Below are 23,901 nucleotides of genomic sequence, written 5' to 3' on the forward strand. Positions count from 1 at the left end.
AGCCCTGAGAGTCTCGGGTTAACCATGCTTCATAAAAGAATCAGCAGCAGAGCCAGCTGGGAAAGCAGATGGTCAGGCAGAAGCTTCTGTGTCTATGGTTTATGGTTAGAAACATTTCTCACCATTCTTGTGCTTCATCTGCTTTCCGATTTCCCAGAGTATTCGTGTGTAGCACACAATCATGACGCCTAGCGGAGTGACAAACAGGGTGCAAAACGTGAACATGTTGTAGGCCGTCTCCTGCCAGTGCTGGGCAAAGCTCCCATGTGTTGCACACTGTGTGAAATTGGCTCCAGGGACCGTCCGCAAGCGGAACAGGAAGAGCTGAAAAAAAAATAATAATAAGGTATCAGAAAACTTGTACAGGTAATGTAATTGTATCAGCTAAAACCCGCATAGCTATTTCACAATAAGTGATTGGCCTTGGGTGATAAACAGAGATTAAACAAATTCTACTACATAAGTTGTACCTGTTTATCTGCAGTCCTCTCACCTCTACATCCATTCAAAGTTTGAAATTTACACAGCATTTCTGATCTTCAGAAGGCAGGGGGCAGGCATCGGATGTCACACACTGCACAGTATAGAGCAGGGAGCTGAGTGTAATCTGGGACCAGAGTGGAGGTAATGGACACACCCACCTCTACACAGTCTCATAGGGAAACATGCACAGCTGAGGCTATCAATCACCCGCTGTGCCTGTGTGACAGGGCCAATTCAGTTGCTCTGCAGGCTGGCTGGTAAGTGTGCTGGGAAAGCGTTTGATTGTTTTTGATGTGCATTGCCCTTCCATGTGCATCCTACTGCAAAGGCCAGTTATAGGTTGGGGTGGTTGCCACTTTTTTTGTACAGTTGGACGAATCGGGTGCAGGGACGCGCGGGATGCCTTTGCTGCCATTGTGCTCTTGCTGGGCGTCACGTGTGTCCCTGTGCCTTTGTAGCCAAGTCCCGGGGGCCCCTGAGGCCTAATGGTGACCTCCAGGGTTAAGGACAGCTGACATCCTTCTGTGTAGAGTGGGTTACAAGGCATGGTGGGTGTAATGCAAAGTAGATTGATGGGCGCCAGACACTTCTTGAATGCAAAGAGATTTATTGTCTCTTAAACAGAACTGTGGGAGAGAGGGATAGGGCCAGGACACCCTTGAGTAGATGCAATGTTAATTGGCAGACTCCGAGACTTCTATAGGTAGACAGCCATGCAGGGAAAGGTATCTAGCAACACACCACATCTGCATGAGTAGGAACGCTGTCTCCTATGGCAACAGTCTTGTAACAGTTTCTAACAAAGGTTGCAATGAACTGTTTCACTTCTTCTACAATCTCCTATTGTAGAACTTCACTTCCACTGAGCCCTCAGTCTTTCACTAGACTTACTGATCCACTGCCACTGGATCCCCTGAGCTCTTCCATCTAGCACTCAGTATCTTCCTCAAGCGTCACCCCCGCTTCACCGCTGGGTCCCTGGCTTGGCACTCTCAGATACTCCTCAAACTTCACCCCCGCTGACACGTTAGGTCCCTGGCTTGGCACTTGCTGAAGTTTTCCCACTTCTTCACCGTCCCCGTTGGCGAGAAGTCTGCTCTGGTACTGGCTTCAGCTTAACTCACAGTGGTCTCCGGTGGCAAGGTGGATGGTCCCTTAGTGGTGATAGCTTCCCCTCTACCTCCGACCAGGACAGGTTCCCCGGCCGGTGGAACCGTTACTTCTGGTTGACTGGAAGCCACAGTCCCAACCCTACGCTGCTCTCCTGCTTCTGGATAGGCCCTCAGACAGCCTAGAAGCCAGATGCCCCTGGGATAGGCCTTGGGTTTCTGGCCTACAACGCATGTCCGCCTAGACAGCCGTCCAGGTGGCACAGAACCCCGATCACCTGACTCCACCCAAATAAATAGGCTCTCCCAGCAGGCCAAGGGACCCAAGAAAATCCCTGCCCATTGGCTGAGACACCCCATTCATTCCTAATCTGTCCTTGCAATGCCCTTGTCTTATCTAATGCCACCAGATACCCGGCCATCTAGTGACAGAAGAGAGAAGTACTGCAATTCCAGAATTAGGGTGAAATCAATTAATTGACCTCCTATGAACTGGCCAAGGCAACTATCACTTGGTAGATAAATTTAGTAGCCACCCTGACTAAACATCAGGGTGCTACATCTTTAAAGAGGAACTGCAGTCTGCTCACATATTTTGTAATAAAAAACATCTTTGCCATTCTGAAGCTTCTCTCCAACCACTTTGCAAAATATTTTATATATACTGTGATTCTGTACTTGCCAAATATGCTGCAGAAATCTCCCTCCACTGAGTCTGGCTGCAGCCATTTTAACTGTGGGCAGCTGAAGCTGCTGCCTGTTCCCTTCCTGGATTTACACAGACACACAGAGGCACACCTCCAGCTCTGCAGCTCTCATTGGCCCTCTTATGACTCCCCCCCCCCCTTCCTGGCAAACTCTCACAAGAGAGAGAGAGCTGTGCATGATGTCATAAGCCTAGGCTAATGACCAGACAAGAAACAGGAAGTGGGCTGTATAAGGGATTTACTGGCAGAAAAAAATGCTTTACTATCCAAAGATAAAACAACAACAAGGGCAGAAGATTTAATAGACTGAAAGATGAAAAAATGACTGAAGGTCTGCTTTAAGACCTCATGCACACTGGACGTTTTTACAGCTGCTCCTAGGGGCGCGTCAGGCATTTTTTTCTTACAGCTTAAAAGAGCCTCTCCATGTTATTTTATGTGTCCATGCACACTTTTAGGAGCTGTAAGTGTCAGTGGTGGTGCCTCCATAAGGGCACATGGGCGCCGCCCCCTCTCTCCAGCCACCCCCTCTATCACCAATAGATAGATTCATGCATTGCATGAATCTATCTATGGCCACCACTGCCACCCCCTATTCAGGTGCCCGGCCCCTTTTTGGGCACCGGGTGCCAGAATTACAGCGGCAGGATTTTTTTAAAGCACCTGATTAGAGCCATAGGCTCTAATAGGCATCAAAAAAGGTGAGCTGCGAGTGACATGCTGAGCGCTCGTAGGTCACTCAGCTGTGTTAGAAAACGAATGAATATTTGCTTTCCTAACACTAAACCGCCTCTCCGCCAATCAGGTGCTCAGATCTGTTACCGTCACCTGATTGGCTGAAACGATAGGCACTGTGACTGGAAAGTGAATACATATTGGCCTAAACTGATGAAGAAATTCGTTTTTTTTCCATTTTTAATTGGATATGTTTTATAGCAGAAAGTAATAAATATTGTTTTGTTTTTTGTTTGTTTTTTAATTGTTTTTTTTTGTTTATAGCACAAAAATAAAAACCACAGAGGTGATCAAATACCACAAAAAAAAGCTCTATTTGTGGGAAAAAAAGGACATCAATTCTAATTGGGTGCAACGTCACACGACCGTGCAATTCTCACTTAAAGTAATGCAGTGCCATATCGCAAAAAATAGCCTGGTCGTGAAGGGGGTAAATCTTCCGGAGCTGGGGTGGTTAACTGGCAATTTTGAAAAAAAAAAACCCAATATTTTTTACTTTCTGCTATAAAACATATCCAATAAAAAAATGTTAAAAAAAATTTCTTCATCAGTTTAGGCCAATATGTATTCTTCTACATAATTTTGGTAAAAAAAATCCCAATAAGCGTATATTGATTGATTTGCACCAAAAGTTATGCCCCGTACACACGGTCGGATTTTCCGATGGAAAATGTGTGATAGGACCTTGTTGTCGGAAATTCCGACCGTGTGTGGGCTCCATCACACATTTTCCATCGGATTTTCCGACACACAAAGTTTGAGAGCAGGATATAAAATTTTCCGACAACAAAATCCATTGTCAGAATTTCCGATCGTGTGTACACAAATCCGACACACAAAGTGCCACGCATGCTCAGAATAAATAAAGAGATGAAAGCTATTGGCCACTGCCCCGTTTATAGTCCCGACGTACGTGTTTTACGTCACCGCGTTCAGAACGATCGGATTTTCCGACAACTTTGTGTGACCGTGTGTATGCAAGACAAGTTTGAGCCAACATTCGTCTGAAAAAATCCATGGATTTTGTTGTCGGAATGTCCGAACAAAGTCTGACCGTGTGTACGGGGCATTAGAGCGTCTACAAACTATGGTATAGATGTATGGACTTTTTATTTATTTTTTATTGTTTTTACTAGTAATGGTGGCGATCAGCGATTTTTAGAGGGACTGCGGAACTGCGGCGGACAAATCTGACACTAAGTGACACTTTTTGGGGACCAGTGACACCGATACAGTGATCAGTGATAAAAAAATGCACTGTCACTGTATAAATGATACTGGCATTCTAGGGCGATCAAAAGGTTAACTATGTTCCCTGGGTGTGCTTTCTTACTGTGTAGGGGATGGACTGACTCATCAGACACATCACAGATCTCTCTCTTCCTGTCTGATAGAACGACAGTCTGCCTTGTTTACATAGGCAGACCGCCGTTCTGTCTCTTCAGCGAACGATTGCTGCTGGCCATGGCCGCCGGACCTGCTAATTGGTGTACGACGGCTCACGCAGGCTCAGTTGCGGGTTGGCACTCGCGGGCGGCGGCGCGCGCTCGCTCCCGCTGAACGCTGCGGGAGCGTGCCCGTGGGTTGGGAGGACTCAAGATCTTAGTTGTGAGGAAAGATTACATAGTTACATAGTAGGTGAGGTTGAAAAAAAGTTCATCAAGTCCAACCTATGTGTGTGATCATATGTCAGTATTACATTGTATATCCCTGTATGTTGCGGTCGTTCAGGTGCTTATCTAATAGTTTTTTTGAAACTATCGATGCTCCCCGCTGAGACCACCGCCTGTGGAAGGGAATTCCATATCCTTACTGCTCTTACAGTAAAGAACCCTCTACGCAATTTAAGGTTAAACCTCTTTTCTTCTAATTTTAATGAGTGGCCCCGAGTCTTATTAAACTCCCTTTTGCGGAAAAGTTTTCTCCCTATTGTGGGGTCACCAGTACAGTATTTGTATATTGAAATCATATCCCCTCTCAAGCGTCTCTTCTCCAGAGAGAATAAGTTCAGTGCTCGCAACCTTTCCTCATAACTAATATCCTCCAGACCCTTTATTAGCTTTGTTGTCCTTCTTTGTACTCGCTCCATTTCCAGTACATCCTTCCTGAGGACTGGTGCCCAGAACTGGACAGCATACTCCAGGTGCGGCCGGACCAGAGTCTTGTAGAGCGGGAGAATTATCGTTTTATCTCTGGAGTTCATCCCCTTTTTAATGCCAATATTCTGTTCTGATTTGTTTGCAGTAGCTTGGCATTGCATGCCATTGCTGAGCCTATCATCCACTAGGACCCCCAGGTCCTTTTCCATCCTAGATTCCCCCAGAGGTTCTCCCCCCAGTGTATAGATTGCATTCAGATTTCTGCCACCCAAATGCATTATTTTACATTTTTCCACATTAAACCTCATTTGCCATGTAGTTGTCCACCCCATTAATTTGTTCAGATCTTCTTGCAAGTTTTCCACATCCTGCGGAGAAGTTATTGCCCTGCTTAGCTTAGTATTGTCTGCAAATACAGAGATTGAACTGTTTATCCCATCCTCCAGGTCGTTTTTGAATGAATTAAATAGAATTGGTCCCAGGACAGAACCCTGTGGGACCCCACTACCCAGCCCTGACCATTCCGAGTACTCCCCATTTATCACCACCCTCTGAACTCAATCCATGTACTCACCCTATGGTCCATGCCAACGGACCTTATTTTGTACAGTAAACGTTTATGGGGAACTGTGTCAAATGCTTTTGCAAAATCCAGATACACCACGTCTACAGGCCTTCCTTTATCTAGATGGCAACTCACCTCCTCATAGAAGGTTAATAGATTGGTTTGGCAAGAATGATTCTTCACGAATCCATGCTGATTACTGCTAATGATACCATTCTCATTACTGATATCTTGTATATAGTCCCTTATATATCCCTTGCATACTATTGATGTTAGGCTAACTGGTTTGTAATTCTCAGGGATGTATTTTGGGCCCTTTTTTAAATATTGGTGCTACATTGGCTTTTCTCCAATAAGCTGGAACCATTCCAGTCAGTAGACTGTCAGTAAAAATTAGGAACAATGGTCTGGCAATTACTTGACCGAGTTCCCTAAGGACCCTCGGGTGCAAGCCATCTGGTGACTTATTAATGTTAAGTTTTTCAAGTCTATTTCTAATTCTGTCCTCTGTTAGCCATGAGGGTGCTTCCTGTGATGTGTCATGAGGATAAATACTACACTTTTGGTTACTGAAGCCCCCCGATTCCCTTGTGAAGACTGAGAAGAATAAATTCAATACCTTCACCATCTCACCATCCTGTGTAACCAGATGTCCTTCCTAATTCTTTATGGGGCCAATATGGTCTCTCCTCCCTCTTTTACTGTTTATATACTTAAAGAATTTCTTGGGATTTTTTTTACTCTCCTCTGCTATGTGTCTTTCATGTTCTTTCTTTGCTGCCCTAATTGCACCCTTACATTTCTTGTTGCATTCTTTGTAAAGTTTGAGTGCTGATGATGATCCCTCAGCCTTGTATTTTTTGAAGGCCTTCTCCTTTGCTTTTTTATACCGTTTTACATTGGAGTTAAGCTACCCAGGACTTTTATTCGCTCTTTTAAATTTATTTCCCAATGGGATGCACTGGCTAATGCCCTTATTTAATATGCTCTTAAAGCAAACCCTGTGCTATAAAAGCTTATTGCCTCAGAGATAGCAGTGGGAGCCATCAGCTTCCGCTGCTGTCAATCACAGTCAGTGAGGAGGGAGCGGGCTGAGCCGCACTTTTTGTGTCTATGGACACACAAAGCGGAGCTCAGAAACGAGCAAACATGTGCGCCCCCAACAGGGCTGGGTTAAGGGGTGGGCAGGAGGGACAGCTGCCCCGGGCACTGTGGTATCATGTCAGATGGGGGCGCCACAAGGAGATGGGGGAGGGGATTTGTATTGGGTGGGAGAATTTGGGGGGCAGCAGGGAGTAGGAATTGTTCTAGGAGGGAACATTGGGGGGTGCTAGGAAGGTGATTTAGGGGAATTTGTGCTGATAGAGGGGATGGGGGAAGAGGATTTGTTGTAGAAGGGGACATTTGGGTTGTTTGTGCTAGAAGAGATGATATGCTAGAGGGGAGAGGGGATTTGTCCTAGGGGGGGATTTTTTTTGGGGGGGGGGCTTGGGGAGAGAGAATTTGAGCTAGGAGGTGGGATGAGGGGGCAAAGATTTGTGCTGGGAGGGGCGATTTCAGCAGGGGGATGGGGAGGAGGAATTTGTGCTTGGGGGGGAGTAAGCATTCAGATTAGTGCTCAATTTCTGTTTATTTGGGGGGGGGGGGGACTTTTGCTAACACATACATCTTGGGGGGGGGTGCAGTTTGGCATGTTTGCCCTGGGCTCTAGGTGGCCTTGTCCCTGCACTGGCCCCCACAGCAAGCGGCTTGCTATAGGGGCACTCGGCAGGGGAGAGGAGCCATGAGCGCTGGCAGGGGATCAGAGAAGAGGAGGATCAGGGTTGCTCTGTGCAAAACCATTACACAGAGCAGGTAAGTATAACATGTTTGTTATCTTAAAGAAAAAAAATAGGTTTGCAATCACTATAAATTATATGTATAAAATATAAATGATACTTTAGTAGCTATATTTAAAGCAAGCCGTGCATTTTTTAGTCTGTAGTCTTTTGAGAATTTCCTTTTACATTGGCATATTGCTGAATATTAGTGGCGCTCAGGGATTATTACATTAAAACATATGGCTGTACACATGTGATGGAAAAATCTGGACAGCCGCACTCCGGATTGGAAAAGTGAAAAATAAAATCCTCTTTATTGAAAAAGTAATAACATGATTAAAATCCGTACATGGCTTTGTTGGGATAATGCAGCTTAACCGCTAACGCGTTTCACGCTCCCATAGAGCGCTTACTCATAGCTGGTTTGTACGAAAGTGATCACCACTTATATACACATAATTTATCCACCACATGACTACATATTGATTATCTGATTTGAAACAGCTGATCGTTAGTCTGTGTGGGATCTTTTTGGCATAGATGTGATTGGATGTGCGTCCTATAGTGGAATCACTAATGAAGACATGAATATATAAATGAAATGTATTCATATTGGCAAATGTCAACATATATAAATAATAAAAAATTCTATTCAAGGTTTTTGAAAAACATGTTTGTTATTTTTCAAAACCACAATAATGAGATGGGTGCTGGAATTTGACGTTCAAATGTATAAATTATCATACGGATAGGTGCAAGTATGGGCAAACTATGTGAGCTGGTGGCTGCGGTATAATGTAAACGGTGTATAGGATAAGAATTGGAATTGGGTCTATATGCATGTGATAAAAAAAAAATGTGCATCCAACACCACTATCAGTGTCTACAAGAAAAGACTAAATATGTGTGTATGGTGCATAAATATATGCAAAAATTTTTAACGACATAAAGATAAAAATAATGATGAAAAGCAATTCTTTACATGTGTGTGTATGTGTATATACATGATGATTTCAACTTTCAAAAAACGTGGTGACATATGTGAATTGGAAGCTGGGCAGAAAACTGGCGTCCTGTCGCAATAATGCGACAAAAAGTCTCCTGATTTACAGGAGTCTATGTGTGAATAAATGCTTTTGCTTCAATTCCTACATGTGTGAATATTATTCTTTGCAACATATAAAGGATTGTGAAACTTATCACTCTCTGATAACCCCGCCACTCCAGCTTCACAAAAGTGCTCATTTAAAACCTTGCATCACTCCGTATGGGATGCATTAATCCCAATCAGGTAACAACATTAACGTTGCTGAACGTCTTTCTTTGAAGCAATCACATCTCTCGATGAGTTGTCTTCAAGTGTATGGGCAGAACTATATGAGGTAGATAAAAATGGGACAAAATGCAGTGTTTATGCACCTGTCTCTATTCTTTCTATACATAGTATAATATTGGCAGTGACCATATGACAGGTTCTTCCAATATATGTGTTTATATCAATAGATAAGTAACAATCTCACTAAACCAATTACTATGTGAAATAAACAACTGGTCTACCTCTTTGAAGACCACAGCTCTTAAATCAACTCAAAACACATGGGAACCTTGCAAAAAAGGCAATGAACCACGTACACATGTGGTAAAAAACATCTGTGCAAAGTTAGGCTAGCCATACACCATACAATTCTCCCGCGCAACTCTGGTCTAGATTCACCAAAACCATACAATAGGAGGCCAAACCCAAACACCCTCAACTTGTATGCAATCAGGCAGGCCCTTCAACCACACAGCTGAAGGCAAATCCAAAGAAAATTGAACAAGAAAACTGCATGGTGCATGGCCAGTCTTAGTGTTATGGTCTACCTGCAGCTACCATCAAACAATAATGTCTAATTAGAAACGAGATTCAAGTGACAGTGAATGCAAAAGATATAGTAAATTGTTTCTTTTAAATGAAAACATATATGCATATCACTAGTCATTTGCTCGTATGGATTGGAGTGTGTGTAGCCCAATAAAATGTATCGGTTACTGGGGATATGTGTAAAAAAGGGAACTGATATATTAATATGTGTCCCTATATGTTTTTTTGCTCCATCATCCACCAAAAAAGGGAATGTGGATGTGTAATCAAGGAAAGAGTTGGGAGGAAAGGGTTACAGATGTATTGCTCGGGGATATAGCTTCAATGTTGTTTTATTCATAGAAATGTGAAACGTCCCACTCAAAGTTTAACCCCCGTGGAATCCTGGTGTCTAACGAGAATATCCAAAGGACTTCTCGTTTGCACAGTAACTGGAATCTGTCACCTCCTCTCACCGGTGTGATGATTTTCTCAATGCCCTGAATAGTTAAACTGGAAGTGTCTTTGTGGTGTGTGTAAACCCAGTGCTTTGATACATTGGTTAAGATCTCTTTCTCAATGTTGTACAGATGATCATGTAGCCTGTCTCTGAGACGCCGTGTTGTGCGTCCAACATATTGTACCTGGCAACTGGTGCATGTGATAACATATACCACAAATTTGGTGTTACAATTAATAAACACGGGGATCGAGAATTCTTTTTGATTGCTGCATGATTTTATGAGTTGACCCGTTTTAATGTACCTGCAGTAATTACAAGTTTTTATTCCACACTTGAAATTACCTGTGAAATTGAGCCAATTGGATTTTATTCGGTTGGTTGAGAACAAACTGGGAGACAGTGAACGTCCCAATGTGGGTGCTCTGCGGGATACAACCTTGATCCCTTTAGAAAGGATGTTACTATATATAGGGTCATTATACAAAACAGGAAGGTGTTTCATGATAATTTTCTTGATTGTATTAAATTCTGAGCTGTATGGAGTAGAGAATACCGGGATTCTAGGGGACATGTTCCTTCTCTGTTGAATGTTTCTAGCTGGTTTTTTCTTTACAAGTGAAGGTCTTGGGATGGATCTTACTGTGTTGAGTGCTTTTTGTATTGATGTTTCTTTATAGCCACGAGCTTTAAACCTGTTTGCCATGCTTTTGGCTTCAGCCTCAAAAGCATCAGGAGAGCTACATAGGCGCTTTAACCTTAAAAACTGGCTATATGGAATGCCTCTGATGGTGTGTTTAGGGTGTGCAGAGTCAGCTCTAAGTAGAGTGTTGCCACTGAGAGGTTTTCTGTACAGACTGGATTGAATCGCATCACCGGACCCCACCAGTTGCACATCAAGGAATTCTATGGATCTGGATTGCAGATTTCCCGTAAATTTTAAGTTTAATGAATTGTCATTGAAATATGCCAGCCAGATATCCAAATTAGCTTCTCTATCTGATGTAATAAATAACAGGTCGTCTATAAAGCGACAGAAAAAGACCGTATCTTTGCGGCGGGGACTATTTGGTCCAAAGATGCGGGACCTCTCCCACCAGCCCATATAAATATTGGCCAGTGAGGGGGAAAATTTAGCTCCCATAGAGGCCCCGCATTTCTGGAGAAAATAGTCCCCATCAAACATAAAAAAATTGTGTGTTAAAAGGTACTCCAGGGCTTGTACAATGAACTCTTGTAAAATCAAAGAGAGTTTGCCTGTTTTTCTAAGAAAATAAGTGACTGCCTGGATCCCCAGATGATGTGGGATACTAGAGTACAAACTAGATACATCACAGCTGATCCATCTATAATTGTCTTCCCATTTAATGTCTTGCAGTTTGTTCAATAAATCGTTTGTGTCTTTTATGTAACCAGGGAGACTGGTGGCTATTGGCTGTAAATGAGAGTCTACCCACTCTCCTAGGCGTTCATTTAAAGAGCCTATCCCCGCCACTATAGGTCGACCTGTAAGGGGATTTAACCCCTTGTGGATCTTTGGTAGGTGGTGGAATATTGGTGTTATGGGGCATTCTGGAATAAGAAATTCTTTCTCCCTAGGAGTGAATATACCCATTTGTGTGGCTCTATCTATGAGTGTGGAGAGCGTGTTTTTGAAAACAATAGTGGGGTTGGAGGGTAGTTTCTGGTATGTGTGTGTGTCAGATAGTTGACGCAGAGCTTCTTTTTTGTAGACTTCTACATCTAAAACCGCCACCATACCCCCCTTATCTGCGTTTCTGATGACAATCTGGTCGTCTGCGGAGAGCCTCTTAAAGGCTTGTCTCTCCTTGACGGACAGATTGTCCTGTGTAAATTTCTTTCTGTTGCAGCTGTGAGCCAGGTGTACCAAGTCCCCCTCCACCAGTTTTTGGAATGAGTCAAGATTCTTACCTCTGGCCGCCACCGGATAAAAATCTGATCTACCCCTGGAGATTTCAATATGTACATCCGTGGGATTTAGAGGACAAGGATCTGACTCATGTGCCAAATCAGTTAAATCCTGTAGAGCACAGTTATCAACGAATAGTATGGGTGAAGAAGGGGACTCACCTGTGTCACAGCTGTCTACAGACACATTGGGCTCATCCACTGCACAATCAAAAAAATGTTTCCTAAGAGTTAAAGTCCTTGAGAATTTATTAATGTCCAAAATTGTTTCAAAAAGGTTGAAATGTCTGCTAGGACAAAAGTTCAAACCTACCTCAGATTTATTTGATGAAGATTTCAAAAAACAGTGGACAGACACTTTAGACACCTGTTCCTTTAAACTCATGGAGATTTTGATCGCCTCAAAGAAAAAAGAAACAGAGAAGTTACAACTGGATATTTCCACAATACAAAAAGATCTTATCACTTCCCAAGCGATTAAAGGTTTCTCTGAACTCGATGAAAGGTTAAACAAGAAACTAGATCGAATGGAAAGAGCAGTAATTGATACCAAGAAAGGCAAAATGGCCCGGGATAAAGATGATTATCAAGGAAACAAGGTCTACACCTGGCACAAGCCACTTTACAAGTCCAACAGATCCCGCAAAAACCGAGGTAAACGAGTAAGTTTCTCAGACCATGAAGGGGAGTCGGCCGACAACACTCTAGCACGTACCATGTCAAACTCATCACTTGACAGATCTCCAACCCCACCAGAATCCATCAGATCCACCAACAGCCGCTCCCCTGGAAACCCTCACAGGTCCAGACAAACCAAGAAAAAGAAACCCTCCACAAAAAGACAAGAAGAGGTGGTAGGAAACACAAACGCCACGAACAACACACGCTATATGCTGCGGGAGAAGACGCCGAAGACGCCGAGGAAGTAAAACACAGTGTGATTAATTTGTCCAAAAAACAACTGAGCACAGAAGAGGTCAGCCTGTTGGCCAAAGGTTTGAACTTTTGTCCTAGCAGACATTTCAACCTTTTTGAAACAATTTTGGACATTAATAAATTCTCAAGGACTTTAACTCTTAGGAAACATTTTTTTGATTGTGCAGTGGATGAGCCCAATGTGTCTGTAGACAGCTGTGACACAGGTGAGTCCCCTTCTTCACCCATACTATTCGTTGATAACTGTGCTCTACAGGATTTAACTGATTTGGCACATGAGTCAGATCCTTGTCCTCTAAATCCCACGGATGTACATATTGAAATCTCCAGGGGTAGATCAGATTTTTATCCGGTGGCGGCCAGAGGTAAGAATCTTGACTCATTCCAAAAACTGGTGGAGGGGGACTTGGTACACCTGGCTCACAGCTGCAACAGAAAGAAATTTACACAGGACAATCTGTCCGTCAAGGAGAGACAAGCCTTTAAGAGGCTCTCCGCAGACGACCAGATTGTCATCAGAAACGCAGATAAGGGGGGTATGGTGGCGGTTTTAGATGTAGAAGTCTACAAAAAAGAAGCTCTGCGTCAACTATCTGACACACACACATACCAGAAACTACCCTCCAACCCCACTATTGCTTTCAAAAACACGCTCTCCACACTCATAGATAGAGCCACACAAATGGGTATATTCACTCCTAGGGAGAAAGAATTTCTTATTCCAGAATGCCCCATAACACCAATATTCCACCACCTACCAAAGATCCACAAGGGGTTAAATCCCCTTACAGGTCGACCTATAGTGGCGGGGATAGGCTCTTTAAATGAACGCCTAGGAGAGTGGGTAGACTCTCATTTACAGCCAATAGCCACCAGTCTCCCTGGTTACATAAAAGACACAAACGATTTATTGAACAAACTGCAAGACATTAAATGGGAAGACAATTATAGATGGATCAGCTGTGATGTATCTAGTTTGTACTCTAGTATCCCACATCATCTGGGGATCCAGGCAGTCACTTATTTTCTTAGAAAAACAGGCAAACTCTCTTTGATTTTACAAGAGTTCATTGTACAAGCCCTGGAGTACCTTTTAACACACAATTTTTTTATGTTTGATGGGGACTATTTTCTCCAGAAATGCGGGGCCTCTATGGGAGCTAAATTTTCCCCCTCACTGGCCAATATTTATATGGGCTGGTGGGAGAGGTCCCGCATCTTTGGACCAAATAGTCCCCGCCGCAAAGATACGGTCTTTTTCTGTCGCTTTATAGACGACCTGTTATTTATTACATCAGATAGAGAAGCTAATTTGGATATCTGGCTGGCATATTTCAATGACAATTCATTAAACTTAAAATTTACGGGAAATCTGCAATCCAGATCCATAGAATTCCTTGATGTGCAACTGGTGGGGTCCGGTGATGCGATTCAATCCAGTCTGTACAGAAAACCTCTCAGTGGCAACACTCTACTTAGAGCTGACTCTGCACACCCTAAACACACCATCAGAGGCATTCCATATAGCCAGTTTTTAAGGTTAAAGCGCCTATGTAGCTCTCCTGATGCTTTTGAGGCTGAAGCCAAAAGCATGGCAAACAGGTTTAAAGCTCGTGGCTATAAAGAAACATCAATACAAAAAGCACTCAACACAGTAAGATCCATCCCAAGACCTTCACTTGTAAAGAAAAAACCAGCTAGAAACATTCAACAGAGAAGGAACATGTCCCCTAGAATCCCGGTATTCTCTACTCCATACAGCTCAGAATTTAATACAATCAAGAAAATTATCATGAAACACCTTCCTGTTTTGTATAATGACCCTATATATAGTAACATCCTTTCTAAAGGGATCAAGGTTGTATCCCGCAGAGCACCCACATTGGGACGTTCACTGTCTCCCAGTTTGTTCTCAACCAACCGAATAAAATCCAATTGGCTCAATTTCACAGGTAATTTCAAGTGTGGAATAAAAACTTGTAATTACTGCAGGTACATTAAAACGGGTCAACTCATAAAATCATGCAGCAATCAAAAAGAATTCTCGATCCCCGTGTTTATTAATTGTAACACCAAATTTGTGGTATATGTTATCACATGCACCAGTTGCCAGGTACAATATGTTGGACGCACAACACGGCGTCTCAGAGACAGGCTACATGATCATCTGTACAACATTGAGAAAGAGATCTTAACCAATGTATCAAAGCACTGGGTTTACACACACCACAAAGACACTTCCAGTTTAACTATTCAGGGCATTGAGAAAATCATCACACCGGTGAGAGGAGGTGACAGATTCCAGTTACTGTGCAAACGAGAAGTCCTTTGGATATTCTCGTTAGACACCAGGATTCCACGGGGGTTAAACTTTGAGTGGGACGTTTCACATTTCTATGAATAAAACAACATTGAAGCTATATCCCCGAGCAATACATCTGTAACCCTTTCCTCCCAACTTTTTCCTTGATTACACATCCACATTCCCTTTTTTGGTGGATGATGGAGCAAAAAAACATATAGGGACACATATTAATATATCAGTTCCCTTTTTTACACATATCCCCAGTAACCGATACATTTTATTGGGCTACACACACTCCAATCCATACGAGCAAATGACTAGTGATATGCATATATGTTTTCATTTAAAAGAAACAATTTACTATATCTTTTGCATTCACTGTCACTTGAATCTCGTTTCTAATTAGACATTATTGTTTGATGGTAGCTGCAGGTAGACCATAACACTAAGACTGGCCATGCACCATGCAGTTTTCTTGTTCAATTTTCTTTGGATTTGCCTTCAGCTGTGTGGTTGAAGGGCCTGCCTGATTGCATACAAGTTGAGGGTGTTTGGGTTTGGCCTCCTATTGTATGGTTTTGGTGAATCTAGACCAGAGTTGCGCGGGAGAATTGTATGGTGTATGGCTAGCCTAACTTTGCACAGATGTTTTTTACCACATGTGTACGTGGTTCATTGCCTTTTTTGCAAGGTTCCCATGTGTTTTGAGTTGATTTAAGAGCTGTGGTCTTCAAAGAGGTAGACCAGTTGTTTATTTCACATAGTAATTGGTTTAGTGAGATTGTTACTTATCTATTGATATAAACACATATATTGGAAGAACCTGTCATATGGTCACTGCCAATATTATACTATGTATAGAAAGAATAGAGACAGGTGCATAAACACTGCATTTTGTCCCATTTTTATCTACCTCATATAGTTCTGCCCATACACTTGAAGACAACTCATCGAGAGATGTGATTGCTTCAAAGAAAGACGTTCAGCAACGTTAATGTTGTTACCTGATTGGGATTAATGCATCCCATACGGAGTGATGCAAGGTTTTAAATGAGCACTTTTGTGAAGCTGGAGTGGCGGGGTTATCAGAGAGTGATAAGTTTCACAATCCTTTATATGTTGCAAAGAATAATATTCACACATGTAGGAATTGAAGCAAAAGCATTTATTCACACATAGACTCCTGTAAATCAGGAGACTTTTTGTCGCATTATTGCGACAGGACGCCAGTTTTCTGCCCAGCTTCCAATTCACATATGTCACCACGTTTTTTGAAAGTTGAAATCATCATGTATATACACATACACACACATGTAAAGAATTGCTTTTCATCATTATTTTTATCTTTATGTCGTTAAAAATTTTTGCATATATTTATGCACCATACACACATATTTAGTCTTTTCTTGTAGACACTGATAGTGGTGTTGGATGCACATTTTTTTTTTATCACATGCATATAGACCCAATTCCAATTCTTATCCTATACACCGTTTACATTATACCGCAGCCACCAGCTCACATAGTTTGCCCATACTTGCACCTATCCGTATGATAATTTATACATTTGAACGTCAAATTCCAGCACCCATCTCATTATTGTGGTTTTGAAAAATAACAAACATGTTTTTCAAAAACCTTGAATAGAATTTTTTATTATTTATATATGTTGACATTTGCCAATATGAATACATTTCATTTATATATTCATGTCTTCATTAGTGATTCCACTATAGGACGCACATCCAATCACATCTATGCCAAAAAGATCCCACACAGACTAACGATCAGCTGTTTCAAATCAGATAATCAATATGTAGTCATGTGGTGGATAAATTATGTGTATATAAGTGGTGATCACTTTCGTACAAACCAGCTATGAGTAAGCGCTCTATGGGAGCGTGAAACGCGTTAGCGGTTAAGCTGCATTATCCCAACAAAGCCATGTACGGATTTTAATCATGTTATTACTTTTTCAATAAAGAGGATTTTATTTTTCACTTTTCCAATCCGGAGTGCGGCTGTCCAGATTTTTCCATCACATACATACCATTGGAATAGCAATTGCCGGCACCTGGGGCTCTCACAATCATCCACACAGCGGAGGACGGGAAGCTTGAACCCGATCACCTAGAGCGGTGGTAATTATCCTGTTTATCTCAAATATGGCTGTACACAGACTTGGTACATAAAAAATAAAAAAAAAATGTTGACCTTACTGCTACATAATCCATTTCGTAAAGGTTTGTATTGCTAGGTATCTATTGCAGAATTAAACTGAGATGATCCATTACAGTGAAAAAAAATTCTGGTGATCCGGCCAGCAACACACTTCCTGTTTAACCACTTCAGCCCCAGAAGGTTTTACCCCCCCCCCCCCTTTCATGACCAAGCCATTTTTTGCGTTACGGCCCTGTGGTATTTAAACTGACAATTGCGCGGTCGTACGAATCTGTACCCAAATAAAATTGATATCCTTTTTTTCCCCACAAATAGTCTTTCTGTTGGTGGTACTTGATGACCCCTGCGGTTTTTAGTTGTTGCGCTATAAACAAAAAAAGACTGCCAATTTTGAAAAAAAACACAATATTTTTTACTTTCTGCTAAAAAAACACATCCAATAAAAAAATGTAAAAAAACGAATTTCTTCATCAATTTAGGCATCTACAAACTATGGAATATGCAACGGAAGCCGCGGGCCACTCTGCTCCAGCGTGCGTTCCAAGAGCGTGTGTATCTACGCTCCGTGCGTTCCAACTTGACGCATTTCGTCACCACGTGACCTCTTTGGCGCTTCTGAAGAGGTTACGTGGTGACGAAACGCGTCTAGTTGGTGCGTAGATACACACGCTGTTGGAACGCATGCTGGAGCAGAGTGGCCCGCGGCTTCCATTGCATATTGGGATTTAGTTTTTTGCAATTTTTGAAGTGAATTTAATGCATACGGATTGATTTTAAATAAAATATGGAACTTTTTTACACTATGAGAGGCACGTCCTTCCTTTTGTTTTCTCCATAAACATCGGCATATGCTCCGAGGATTCATGGTGGAAGAAGGATATATGCTCAATCCCTGAAGCGACTACGGAGTCTGTGAGAGACCACCAGAGCGATACTTGACTACTATTTGTGATATGACAAGAGAGTCAACTAAGTCTGGTGAGTGGGGACCTTTACTACACACATGGTGGATTGGTGGCACTGGAACAGTCTAAAGCACAAAGCACTTTACCATATTTATGTTGAAGATTGCACAATTTCTTTGGCACATATTTATTTGGACTAGGCACCATTAAGTCCCCTTTCACACTGAGGCTGTTTTCAGGCGGTTTAGCGCTAGAAATAGCCTCTACATAACGCCTGAAAACCGCCTCCCATTCATTTCAGTGTGTCTTTTCAGTGCGCTTGCGGGGCGTTAGGAAAAGACCTGCAATCTGCATTTTTGGAAATGAATAGGCAGCCCTTCCAAAGCGCCCGAAAAGCGCTTCAGAAGCACCGCAACACGGGCGCTTTTAACCTTTTCTTCGGGCGCTAGCAGAGGTTAAACGCATCCTGCTAGCGGCCGAAAGGCGCCGCAAGAATGAGCGGCGCTTTAGCGCCAACGGCCGCGCGCTGTAGTGTGAAAGTAGCCTTATAGTAACACTGTTGTTCATTTAATTAATGATTTTCGGTTTATAGAGACTGTTTCACAGTTTTTGGAACATATATGTATTGTGCACATGATATTGATTTTTTTTTGATTGCATAAGCCAATAGGGATATTTTTCTTAATTTGCATAATTTTTTTGCAAGCGCTATTCGCACATAGGTTTATCCTATGAGCCTGTATTTACATCATTGTTTATACATTACCAGGCTTGGCCTGTATTACTGGAGAGGTGGCGGTTATCGGTGCACCAGGGCGGCAAAATAATGCTGCTGGGTAGAGCCCCACATTCCTAACCCAGATACCAGAATGTTTCCTCAAGGCAGGCGTTGTCCCTGTTCTGACCCTACTCGTTAGGAACCTTTCCCTGTGCTATATACTTTTCCTAACAGGTGTAGTCTTTGTCCCTGACCTACCGCTTGCTCCAGGTGCACCCAAGTGACACAGGTACCCTATTTTATAAGGTCCCACACAAGGGTGGCCACAAAAGCACCAGGAGTTGCAGCATCCAATCAGGTAGATGTTCCCTTTGAGTCCATGAGGGGATGATTTCCCCTAACAGACTCCTTCGTATCTGTGTAATGGCACCGTGCCAACTAATGGACAGAGGAAAACCTGCACCTGCCTACATGCTGTTCTGCAAAGTAACCACAGGGTGTCACTCATAATATCATGCGGGATGAAACGCATTAACTCCAGGCAAAACATTTTTATATATTCATCGTTTTGGAAAGAGTAGGGTAGATCTCCAGTCCTGGTGACCACAAGTGAGGGGCAACCTCCACAATGGGGACACAGAATTCCACTTTAAATTATAATAGTGAACTTGAATGTATTAACAAACCATGACCTCTACCTGGGGTGATGCCAGCAGCAGACTCCCGATCCAAGCTGTCCACAGCATGATGCGGTTGCGTTGTCCAGCACTAGTGAAGCTGAGGGGGTACAGGATTGCCCAGTGGCGGTCCAGACTGATTACCACCAGAACTAATGCAGCAGAATACATGGCAAACAGCTTTCCAAAATTAAGGATCTTGCAGGAAATTTCATCTGCATACCACTGAATCATTATATTCCACATGGCGTCCAGTGGCATGACCAAAAGAGTCACCAGCAAGTCAGCAATGGAGAGACTGAGGATGAGAATCCGGAGGTGAGACTTACATCGTTTACCGCTGATGCTGCACAGAACAGCCACGTTGCTGCACGATGCTATCAGGAAGAAGCAGCAGGTGACACCTACACGAACTTTAGCAGCTGCCGTGAATGTAGGTTCACTCCAGAGGCCCGGGAATCCCAAAGATGAGACGTTGGCATCAGGCACTACCAGATGGCTTTGATTTACGATAGCTAGCTGCATGGCCATGTTTAGTCTAAAAACATATACAGAAAAAAAAGAAACATTTGAATAATATGACTTGTAGTAAGGTCAGATTTCATTATTTATTTTCTTTTGATAAAATTATTTGTGATTCTCAAACACTTTTAATGACATCTTAGATGGCTGAATCAATCAACTTTACGGAGGACTATAAAAGCATAAGTACACCCAACATTTTTTTTGTTAATGTGACGTGAGTAATGTGAGTTAAAACATGTACCCAATGATCTGGGAGTAGGAAGAAGAATGGGCCACCAAGAGTCCCACCATGACCCAGTGGTTTTTAAATTGTAGTCATTTATCAGTTCACTCTAAATTCCCTGGAGACCGATGATGCTGGTGGCAGCACTGTGTAGGCTCATCTCCATGGCAGCACAGTGGCTTAGTGGCAAGCCCTTGGTTGGGATTTTGGTGGTTAGCCTTTGGTTGGGATCTTGGTGGTTAGTCCTTGGTTGGGATTTTAGTAGTTAACCCTTGATTGGGATTTTGGTTGTTAACCCTTGGTTAGGATTCTGGTGGTTAGCCCTTGGTTGGGATTTGAGTGGTTAGTCCTTAGTTGGGATTTGAGTGGTCAACCCTTGGTTGGGATTTGGTGGTTAGCTCTTGGTTGGGATTTGGTGGTTAGCCCTTGGCTGGGATTTTGCTGGTTAGCTCTTGGTTGGGATTTTTGTGGGTAGCTCTTGGTTGGGATTTTGGTGCTTAGCCCTTGGTTGGGATTTTAGTAGTTAACCCTTGATTGGGATTTTGGTTGTTAACCCTTGGTTGGGATTCTGGTGGTTAGCCTTTGGTTGGGATTTGAGTGGTTAGTCCTTAGTTGGGATTTGAGTGGTCAGCCCTTGGATGGGATTTGGTGGTTAGCTCTTGGTTGGGATTTGGTGGTTAGCCCTTGGCTGGGATTTTGCTGGTTAGCTCTTGGTTGGGATTTTTGTGGGTAGCTCTTGGTTGGGATTTTGGTGCTTAGCCCTTGGTTGGGATTTTGGGTTCAAATCCCAGCTAGGTCACTATCTGCATAGGTTTTATACCACACTCCAAAGACATGGTAGGTTACTTGGCTCCTGTCTTATAGTATATGAGATAGGTACCTTAGATTGTAAACTTCTTGGGGGCAGGGACTGATGTGAATGTACAATATGTAAATTTCTGCTGTTATGCAAATATACCTGTCATGATAAAAAAATTAACATGGTGCCAGCAAGTCGTAAGCAAGTAAAATACATTTTTACAATAATGTATGCTTTTTTGTGCATTTCTAATATTTATATATATGGGTTTACCTACCAAAACGTAAAGCCTAATGGGTTGATTTACAAAAATCTGGTGCAGCCGTGCATGGTAGCCAATCAGCTTCTAGCTTCAGCTTGTTCAGTGAAGCTTTGACAAAAAAACCTGGAAGCTGATTGGTTTCTATGCAGAGCTGCACCAGATACAGTTTGTAAACAAGGCAGAACGCCGTTCTGTCAGTAGGGAAGGCACGGATCCTGTGTTCCTGCAAAGCAGGGACTAGGATCTATGTTTTCCTCTAGTAAAATCACCACACACTGTTTAGAAAAACACTGGCTAGGCATACAGTGAACGCTTTGATTGCCCATGATGTTGCCCTCTTCCCAGCCAGTGTCATTAGTACAGTGACCGTGCATATTTTTTAGCACTGATCACTGTATTAGTGTCACTGCTCCCCAAAAAGTGTCAATTAATGTCAGAATGTCCACCACAAAATCGCAGTCCCGCTATAAGTCGCTGATCGTCGTCATTACTAGTAAAAAAAAAAATATCCCATACTTTGTATCCCATAACTTTTGTGGAAACAAACAATCTCAATATACGCTTATTGGGATTTTTATTACCAAAAATATGTAGCAGAATACATATTGGCCTAAATTGATGAAGAAATTTGCTTTTTTAAATTGTTTTATTCGATACGTTTTATAGCAGAAAGTAGAAAAATGTTTTTTTTTTTCAAAATTTTCGGTCTGTTTCTAGCGCAAAAAATTAAAACCGCAGAGGTGAACAAATACCACCAAAAGAAAGCTCTATTTGTGGGGAAAAAAAGACATGCATTTTATTTGGGTACAGCGTCGCACCACTGCGCAATTGTAAGTTAAAGTAACGCAGTATCAGATTGCAAAAAATGGCCTGGTCATGAAGGGGGGGGGTAAATATTCCGGAGGTCAAGGGGTTAATGCAAGGAATGCATTAACCTAAAAAATGTTTAGGCTTTATAACTATGACAGGGTGACAAGTCATGAGAAAAACTAGGAGGTAGTTGTCACTCTATAACAGAAAGTGCCTGAACAATGATCTTGTATCAATGCTTTATAGGGGTTTTTTTTTTTTGCCTTCCTCTGGATCAACTGTGGGTATAGGATCCTGTATATGGAGGTTTTCTATTTATTTATTTTTTTTTGTATTGGTTGAACTATATGGACTTGGGTCTTTTTTCATCCTAACTACTGTATTTATCGGTGTATAACACTCACTTTTTTCCCTCCTGAAAATAGAGGGCAAATCATGTGTGCGTGTTATACGCCGATACTTGGGTGCCTCGGAGGGGAAGGTGGGGGAGTGCTGCCGGATTACACAGATCCGGGATCTCCAGTTTACTCAGCACTCGCAGTCACACATAGTCCTGCCTCCTTGACCGGCTCCTTTGATAGATGTAACATGTCCTGGCATTGGACCAGTGTTCTGTCTATCATAGGAGCCAGTCCAGGAGGCGGGACTGTGTGTGACTGAAAGTGCAGAGTAAACAGGAGATCCCGGGTCTGTGTAATCCGGCACTGATCAGGCTGCATTGATGGGCAATGACGAGGCTGTAGGTGGGCATTGACTAGGCTGCAATGGTGAGGCTGCAGATGGGCGCTGATTAGGCTGCAATGATGGGCAATAGTGAGGCTGCAGATGGGCACTGATAAGGCTGCATTAATGGGCAATGGTGAAGCTGCAGATGGGCACTGATCTGGTTGCATTGATGGGCAATGGTGAGGCTGCAGATGGGCATTGATCAGGCTGCATTAATGGGCAATGGTGAGGCTGCAGATGGGCACTGATCAGGCTGCATAATGGGCAATGGTGAGGCTGCAGATGGGCACTGATCTGGCTGCATTCATGGGCACTGATCAGGCTGCATTGATAGGCACTGACCAGGCTGCATTGATGGGCTCTGCTCAGGCAGCATTGATGGGCACTGATCAGGCTGCAATAATGGGCAATGGTGAGGCTGCAGATGGGCACTGATCAGGCTGCATTAATGGGCAATGGTGAAGCTGCAGATGGGCACTGATCAGGCTGCATTAATGGGCAATAGTGAGGCTGCAGATGGGCATTGATCAGGCTGCATTAATGGGCAATGGTGAGGCTGCAGATGGGCACTGATCAGGTTGCATTAATAGGCAATGGTGAGGCTGCAGATGGGCACTGATCAGGCTGCATTGATGGGCAATGGTGAGGCTGCAGATGGGCAATGACCCTTATTTTGCTTCAAAGTTCTTTATTTCAAATGTGTTTTTTTCCTGAAACTTCCCTCTTAAAATTAAGGTTCTTGTTATACACCTGTGTGTGTTATACGCCGATAAATACGGTATGTACTGTAACTATGGTAGGATAACCAGATATCCTTTTACTGCTGATTAAACAGACTAAAAAAACTGGAAAATGTCAAAAGATACATTCATACGTCAAAGCCTATATAGCTTATTAAGTTTACATCTATTCTAGTCTAATAATTTAGCTACCGATTACCATGCACTTTGAGAATAATTATATCTCTTTATTTGAGCCTTTTAAAAGCAAGGCTGAAAGATGGATTCTTCTTCCACTGATTGTAATGGAAAGTAATAGTCTGCTTAAAATGATCTACTTATCCTCGCTGGTTTTCTCATTTATA

General features: G+C 42.7%; 1 protein-coding gene across 2 annotated transcripts in view; it reads right to left on the reverse strand.

Annotated features, from left to right (window-relative positions):
- The window catches only part of LOC141131244 (gonadotropin-releasing hormone II receptor-like), a 90,090-nt gene that overhangs the window by 36,354 nt on the left and 29,835 nt on the right, over nucleotides 1-23,901 (reverse strand). For both annotated transcript variants that reach the window (XM_073618329.1, XM_073618328.1), the window contains 2 exons: nucleotides 19,494-20,010; nucleotides 123-324 (listed from right to left, as the gene is read on the reverse strand). In XM_073618329.1, the coding sequence (XP_073474430.1) occupies nucleotides 123-324; nucleotides 19,494-20,003 (712 nt within the window). In that variant the 5' untranslated portion in view covers nucleotides 20,004-20,010. The remainder of the gene's footprint in view (nucleotides 1-122; nucleotides 325-19,493; nucleotides 20,011-23,901) is intronic.

The sequence above is a fragment of the Aquarana catesbeiana genome, linkage group LG03 (assembly GCF_042186555.1).
Source record: "Aquarana catesbeiana isolate 2022-GZ linkage group LG03, ASM4218655v1, whole genome shotgun sequence".
Classification (NCBI taxonomy): domain Eukaryota; kingdom Metazoa; phylum Chordata; class Amphibia; order Anura; family Ranidae; genus Aquarana; species Aquarana catesbeiana.